Source organism: Cygnus olor, chromosome 20 (genome assembly GCF_009769625.2).
Source record: "Cygnus olor isolate bCygOlo1 chromosome 20, bCygOlo1.pri.v2, whole genome shotgun sequence".
Lineage (NCBI taxonomy): Eukaryota > Metazoa > Chordata > Aves > Anseriformes > Anatidae > Cygnus > Cygnus olor.
In genome coordinates, this window is record NC_049188.1 from 12,172,013 (window position 1) to 12,179,482 (window position 7,470).

At 51.4% G+C, this 7,470-nt stretch overlaps 1 protein-coding gene and 1 long non-coding RNA gene across 3 annotated transcripts; one reads left to right on the forward strand and one right to left on the reverse strand.

Annotated features, from left to right (window-relative positions):
* Positions 1–2,521: 2,521 nt before the first annotated feature.
* Positions 2,522–4,642, reverse strand: LOC121057843 (extensin-like). Of its 2 annotated transcripts, XM_040532546.1 has the most exons (4): positions 4,409–4,642; positions 3,313–3,944; positions 2,942–3,267; positions 2,522–2,765 (listed from the first exon to the last, which is right to left on the reverse strand). In XM_040532546.1, the coding sequence occupies exons 1-3, from the start codon at positions 4,452–4,454 to the stop codon at positions 3,016–3,018; spliced, it is 930 nt and encodes a 309-aa protein (XP_040388480.1). In that variant the 5' UTR covers positions 4,455–4,642; the 3' UTR covers positions 2,522–2,765; positions 2,942–3,015. The 2 variants fall into 2 exon arrangements, with proteins under 2 accessions (XP_040388480.1, XP_040388479.1); XM_040532545.1 differs by having other exon boundaries at positions 2,942–3,944.
* Positions 3,818–4,952, forward strand: LOC121057845. The gene is made up of 2 exons (XR_005813980.1): positions 3,818–3,942; positions 4,405–4,952. It is a non-coding gene; the product is annotated as an uncharacterized LOC121057845 (long non-coding RNA).
* The last annotated feature ends 2,518 nt before the right edge of the window (positions 4,953–7,470 follow it).

Genomic DNA, 7,470 nt, shown 5'->3' on the forward strand with positions numbered 1-7,470 from the left:
TAATGAAGTGTTTCTTGTCTTTCATTGGGACTTTAAAAGGCTGATCTCTCTCCAGAGCTTGATGTAGTCTACATTTCTTGATGGCAGCCATCATGGCCCTCAGTCTTGGGCTTGTGTATATTCATGTACGGTTTGGGAGCCTGGCTCCATGTGGTTTGGGGTCCCGGTTCTGTGGTTTTGGACTACTGTTTCTGGTTTGGGGGGGCGGGTGTGGGTGGCTCTCTGCGTGGTGCTGCCCCGGCGCCGCGTGGTACCGCCCCGGCCGAGTTGGAGCATGTGAGCAGCTGAAGAAAAAGAGCTAGTGAAAGAGAGGTATTGCAGCAAGTAGGCTGTGCCTGTGAGGTGCCTGAGGATCTGCCTTTTCTTTTTTTTTTTTCTTTTGTGGGTGCTTCCTGCAGTCTTGGAGAGGTGAATCCCCACATCGTGGAGTGCTGAGAAAAGGCAAGAGGGTCGTCAGCCCAGTCAGTGTCCCTAAGCAATGACCCCTAAGGCAAGTCTTCGAAGTGTTTCCACTCTGTTTTAGTAGGTGCTGTGGCAGGCCTTCCTCAGAATCTGCTGAGGGTCTGAGGTGAAGCTGGGTGGGATAGAGGAGCAGTGTGGCGGGTGATTACTTGAGAACACAACGATCATTTTATCCCTTTGTTTTCCCAGGTGGTGTAGGTGACACTGGCTGTACTGTTGGAGCTTGGACTCAGAGAGGAATGGGTGAGCACAACCATATGTTGCTTCAGTGATAGTCAGCATTGCGGAGGAGGTGGGCATCAGGGCCAGTGTGCTAGTGAATGCTGGTACGCTGTTTTTGCAGATGATGATAAGCCTGGCAATGGGCTAATATGTCTCTCAGTGGCTGTGCATTTCTTGAGGTGGAGGGAATTTACCATCCAGCAATCTGAGAGCTAAGTTGAGGGGCACCTGGTATTTGCATGTGTGGAGTGGCTGGTGGGAGCTGGGAGCCAGAGCAGCATGGAGCCAGCTGGCTGAATATACTTGGTGCCACTGTGAGGGTGGTTCAGGCTGGGTCACCTTCAGGCTGCTTGAGGCTGGGTCACCAGGCTAATAGAAGGAGCAGGGGGTATTTTGTAGTGTGAGTGTATGTGCCAGGCAGAACAGCTCCCATCTGTCTTGTAGTGCTGCTTCTGCAGCGTGTGTTGTGTGTTATGTGCTCCTCGGGTCTCGATATCCTCCTTGCTTCTTGCACTGGACTGACTAGACTAGCAACTTGGTAGCAGCGCCAAAGGTCCTAAACGCTTGTTTTGTCATCGTGGGTCTGATCCGAGCACTTCTTGTCTTGCAGTTGCAGGCTAAAGTGCAGATCTGTTTCAGGTCTTGTGCATCATATTCAGTTTCAGATCGCATCTGTTTCCATCCTCACTCTTGCAGAAGTCATCTGGGTCGCATCAGGAGCTCTTGCTTGGGAGTTCATTTCCGAAGCATTTTTCTTATGGGGTTTGCACTCCCCATCCTTCTGGTCTCTTGTCTTAAAGGCAGGCTTTTTATGCCTCCATCATCCCAGTTCTGGCAGTTGCTTCCAGTCGCATGTTGTGACATTTGAGTCTCTCCTTGGGTCTGCTGCAGAGCACCTGTTCTGACTTGCTGTCGCTGTAGGGCTTCCCTCTGGGAGTCATTTTTGTTTTTGCGCCTTGTGTTCTGTGTTTTGTTCGTAATGTTTGTAGCGTGCCTGTGTGTGTGTGTTTGGCCTGGAGCTGTCCTGCCTGGCAGTTAGTGATGGTAGCTAACGTGGCGGTCCATCGGTGTACTAATGCATTGTCCGGACTGTTTTGGCAAAGACATCCGGTCTGCCTCTGGGCACGTACTGAAGGGCAGCTGGCACAGAGTCATCTCAGTGGTGTTTGGCAGATGTGGAGGGGGAGACCTGAGCTGCTTGCGAGCAGCTGTTTGCATAGTGCTTGAACAGTGTGCTGGAGGAGGTCTGTTGAATCTTGAAAGCTCGCAGATATGTGGTTTTGAATTTTTTCTTTCTTTCCCCACCCCAGTAGAGGGTAAACCTTAGGAGGAACCGGTCACAGGAAAGAGCTCCTTCTGGAACTGTCAAGCACTTGGTAGGCAACCCGGTGACTGGCTTGATCTACTTTCCAGATGCTGGGGCAAGGGGGCTGCTGTTTTGAAATGATAAAATTAGAAATGGGGTCCCTTGTGTTGTTGAGGGATGGGTGTTAATGCTGGCATGTGAATGATTAACAAATGAAAACAGTCAGAAGATAAAGTTGAAACACAGTGTACAACACGGGACTTCACGACCGGAGCTGCTTTTGGCAAGGTGAGCGATGAACAGATGTAGCAGTTATTTTAGGGTTGCTGTTGTCACTGCACTTACTTAACTACACAAAATACAGTTAAAGTCCTGTTTATATTCCAGAGGTGTTGTAGTTGGCTTAAGAGAGCAGATGGAAGCATCTGCCTCGAGGGCAGGTGAGGGGGCAGAGTAGGGGAGCGGATGAGAGTACCTGTCCTAGCTGTGCTGCGGCTTTGGATGCTGCCGCGGCCTATGCTTTTCTTTTTCTTTCGCAGGTGCCTTGCACAGACTCAGAGGGGCCAAGCTGCACTCCTGAAGAGCAGCACGAGAAGGGCAGGCTGGTCGTGAGTGGGGTTGGAGCAGGATGGCCAAGTAGCGCAAGGTGATTGCGAAGGGTATCCATCTTGCTTTGCAGGTGCAATGGCAGGCTTTCCACAGAAGTGGCTGAGGATTTGAGAAGAGGTTACAGAGCATCAAGGAGCGGCACGTGCAGTGATGGCTTCCAAGCGGTATGGTCGCTTTCTCTTCTGTTTATCAGGTGCCACAGGCAAGGTGGGCTGTGACATTAGTCTTTAGAATCGGAGCAAAGCAGGTCACGTGAATGCCGCAGGGCATCTGAGAAGGGTGTTTTAACAGGAAAAGTTTGTCTGGCATGGCAGTGCCTGATGGCAATGTGTTTCCACAGGTGAAGAGGTGCCTGAAGCCCCATCCTGTCTAGCCTGCGCACACCTCACTAAGAATGAAAGCTGCTTTCCAGTAATTCAGACAGCCAAGTTACGTCTCAGCCTCGAGCATCTGGGGACTGTGCCTGTGTTTTTGGGCCTGTCTGTAGCATTTGGCACCTGCATTAATACTTTCTTGGCATACGTGCAGGCTTCTGGGGCCTGTGTCTTGGGGGGAGGGTTGGGGCCAGTGTCTGGGGGGGGTGTGGAGCTGCTTGTACACCTTTGGGGCTTGCATCTGGGGGGGTTGGGAGCTGCTTGTACACCTTTTGGGGCTTGCATCTGGGGGGGTGGTTCGGAGCTGCTTGTACAATGTAGGGATCTCCATCTGGAGGGGGTTGGGGGCTGCTTGTACACTGTAGGGTTCTGCCTTGGGCAAGGTTTGTAGCTGCTTGTACACCTTTGGGGTCTGCAGCTGGGGGGAGGTGAGAGGTGCTTGTCTACTGTAGGTGCCCACGTTGGGGGAGTTGGGAGCTGCTTGTACACTTTTGGGGCCTGCGTCTGGGGGGGGGTTGTGAGTTGCTTGTAGATGCTAGGGGCTTCCCTCTGTGGGGCTTTGGGGCCTGCCTCTGGGGGGGGGGGGGGTTGGGAGCTGCTTGCACACCCTTGGGGCCTGCCTCTGGGGGGGCTTGGTGTCTGCATCTGGGGAGGGGGGCGTTTCAGGGCTTGAGTTTGGGGCGGGGTTGGGAGCTGCTTGTGGACAGTTGGGGGTCTGCATCCAGGTGTGGTTGGGGCCTGCGTCTGGGGGCAGTTTGGGGCCTGCTTGTAGACTTCTGCAGCCTGCATCTGGTGTTTGGGGTCTTTTCTGTAGCGTTTGGGGCCTGCATTTTGGCTTTGGGATGTGCTTGGGGCCTGCGTCTGGGGCTTTTCTGTAGCATTTTGGTCGCATGTTTTTGATTTGGGGTCTGTATCCAGGGTTTTGCCTTTTTTGTAGTTTTCAGCTTTGTGTCTGTTTCTTTGTTGGTTGTGTAAGGAATGGTCCAGCAATTCGTGCCACTAAGGGATTTGAAGGGTTAACATTGAGGCCTGGGTTTAGGTGATGAGAGAACAAAGGGATTTCTTTAGAGAAAAACTGCTGACACTGCACGGGCATGCAGTAACTTCTGACATCCGGCCAAGAGACCACCAGATAAGGAGGAAGAATATGAGCCTCCCGTCCGAGCGGCCCCCAAGAGCCTACCAGAGACTGATAAGCAGGCGCCCTTGGGAGGACTTTGGATTCAGGAAACCAATTCTAATAACCCTGCCTCTTTTTGAAGTAGTAATAAATATGAAGTAGCCTAGGAGTATAAAAAATCAGCCGTCTTACGTAACGGGTATGCGTCTTGGTGGAGCAGAGACTCCCAGCGCTGTTTGCTTGCCTCTATTCGTTTAATAAACTGTAAACTTTGATTGCAGACCTATTTGGGACTCAGTCATTTATAACAGTTGTCTGGGGTTAGGGGCAGTTTGGGGTTTGGATCGTTAGTCAGTGTCATTAGCGTTGGGGGGTTGATATGAAGGGTTAGGGTTGTGGTTAGAGTTGTTAGGGTTAAAGGGAATAAGGATTTTAGAGTAAGGGGATCAAGGTTGTGGGAATAAAAATGTTTTTGCACAGAGTTACATTATTTAGAGGGAAGGAAGGTGGTATTGAGATATGCTTGCAGTGATAAGAAAGCTTAACAGACAACCTTGTAAAATGCAGACAACCACAATCCTTAGAGCAATTGGGTGGAAATCAGTGTAAGAAATATACCCACCTCAAAGAGGAAAACAGTCAAGAAAAAAAGAAAATTGACTTGTAACACGCCAGCAGCTGTGTATTTTCTGTGAAGCACCGGCTAGATTGCGAACCTGGATTACCCAGACAAGGGGGAAACTGGGGAGGGTCCCGGTCATCGAGAGGAAAAAAAAATTTATATGAACTATGTTATGGAACTAGTAGGTGGCTTGTGGGACGCCTGCCATTGCAATCGTGAATAAAAATGCTACTTCACTGAGATCCTTGCCTGAGCCTATGTTATTGGTTACAGAGTGTTTCTAACAAGGTGTTACGGTTTTAAGGTTTCAGGGCTAAGGCAGTAGGGTTGGGTTTCAGGGTTAGGGTTTTCAGGGTTTAGGGTTAGGATTTTAAGGTTGTTAGGGTTGGAGTTTTAATAGTTAGGGTTTGGTGGGGTTAGTGTGTTAGGCTTTCAGAGTTTTTTGGGCTTTGGTGGTGATAGGGTTTTTAGGGTTAGGGTGTTAGGGTTTTATTTGTGGTCAGGTATTTAGGGTTAGGGTTTTAAGGTTTTAATTTTTTTTCCAGGTTAAGGTCTCCAGGGTTAGGGTTTTGAGGGTCTTAAGTTTTTTGGGTTAGGGGTTTTAGGCATAGGTCTTTACGGGTTTAGTGTGGTAAATTTTATTGGGTTAGGGCCGTACGGGTTTGTAGGGTTTTTAGGGTTAGGGATTCTAGGGTTAGGTTCAGGGGTTATGGTTAGGTCGGTGGGGTCCTTAGGGTTAGGGGTGAGGGTTGATAGGGGTTAGGCTATTATTAGGGCAGAAGGCCAAAATAGGAGAGTAGGGCCCCCCCCCAAAAAATTGAGGGGTCGAAGCCCCAAATTAGGGGAAGGAACCTCAAAATTGTGGGGTCCCCCAAAACTGGGCCGAAGAACTCTTAATATTAGGGGAAAACCCAAAAAAGGATGGTGGGGGACTCTAAAATAGGGGGGAACCCCAAAATTGGTCGGGTCCCCCCAAATTAGGGGAGGAACCCCCAAAATTGGGTGGGCGAAGCCCCAAATTAGGCGGATTGAACCCCCAAATTGGGGGCAAGAACACTTAAATGGAAGTGTGCAATTCCAGAATTGAACGTGGACTCCCCAAAATTGGGGGGAGACCCCCCCATAATTGGGGTTAAAGGCCCAGAACTCGGGCGGCGAAGCCCCAAATTAAGGGAAGGAACCTCAAAAATGTGGTGAGAAGCCCAAAATTTGGGGAAAGAACCTTAATGTTAGTGTGGCATGCCAAAAAAAGATGGTGGGGGACCCCAAAATTGTGGGGGGCTTGGAATTGGGGGGGAATCCCCAAAATGGAGGGGGAACCCCAAAACTGGGGGGGGCGAAGCCCCAAATTAGGGGAAGGAACCCCAAAATTGTGGGGAAGAACCCTGAAATGGAGAGGTAAAAACCCAAAATTGAGGGGAAACCCCCAAAACGGGGGGAAAAAAACCTCCATAAACACAAAACGACAGACAGAATGTAGCAGAACAAAAAAATGGCGTCCTACGGCAAGCAGCGAGGCTCAATTATCCGGAGAGTGCTGGGAAATGTAGTTGTCAGGCACTGGGCTTCCGGGAGGCCATATTGGTTTCCCAGAGCATGCCGGGAGATTTAGTTCTCGGGCACTAGGCTTCCGGGAGGCCATATTGGTTTCCCAGAGCATGCCGGGAGATGTAGTTCTGAGTCACTGGGCTTCCGGGAGGCCATATTGGTTTCCCAGAGCATGCCGGGAGATTTAGTTCACGGGCACCGGGCTTCCGGGAGGCCATATTGTTTCCCAGAGCATGCCGGGAGATGTAGTTTTCCGGCACCGGGCTTCCGGGAGGCCATTTTGGTTTCCCAGAGCATGCCGGGAGATTTAGTTCTCCGGTACTGCGCTTCCGGGAGGCCATATTGGTTTCCCAGAGCATGCCGGGAGATGTAGTTTTCCGGCACTGGGCTTCCGGGAGGCCATATTGGTTTCCCGGAGCATGCCGGGAGATGTAGTTTTCCGGCACTGGGCTTCCGGGAGGCCATATTGGTTTCACAGAGCATGCCGGGAAATGTAGTTTTCCGGTACTGGGCTTCCGGGAGGCCATATTGGTTTCCCAGAGCATGCCGGGAGAAGCAGTTTTCCGGCACTGGGCTTCCGGGAGGCCATATTGGCTTCCCGGAGCATGCCGGGAGATGTAGTTTTCCGGCACTGGGCTTCCGGGAGGCCATATTGGTTGCCCGGAGCATTCCGGGAAACGTAGTTTTCCGGCACTGGGCTTCCGGGAGGCCATATTGGTTTCCCAGAGCATGCCGGGAAATGTAGTTTTCCGGTACTGGGCTTCCGGGAGGCCATATTGGTTTCCCAGAGCATGCCGGGAGACGTAGTTTTCCGGCACTGGGCTTCCGGGAGGCCATATTGGTTTCCCAGAGCATGCCGGGAGATGTAGTTTTCCGGCACTGGGCTTCCGGGAGGCCATATTGGCTTCCCAGAGCATGCCGGGAGATGTAGTTTTCCGGCACTGGGCTTCCGGGAGGCCATATTGGTTGCCCGGCGCATGCCGGGAGACGTAGTTTTCCGGCACTGGGCTTCCGGGAGGCCATATTGGTTTCCCGGAGCATGCCGGGAGATGTAGTTTTCCGGCACTGGGCTTCCGGGAGGCCATATTGGTTTCCCAGAGCATGCCGGGAAACGTAGTTTTAGGGTTAGGGTTAGGGTTAGGGTTAGGGTTAGGGTTAGGGTTAGGGTTAGGGTTTAGGGTTTGGGGTTAGGGTTAGGGTTAGGGTT

Bases quoted from the DNA above. Each gene is read 5' to 3' on its own strand.
- LOC121057843 (XM_040532545.1), bottom strand. From the start codon at position 4,454: ATGACACTGACTAACGATCCAAACCCCAAACTGCCCCTAACCCCAG. The intron at 3,945-4,408 runs ACAACTGTTATA...ACCATTCCTTAC, and splicing joins CAAACTGCCCCTAACCCCAG to ACAACCAACAAAGAAACAGA.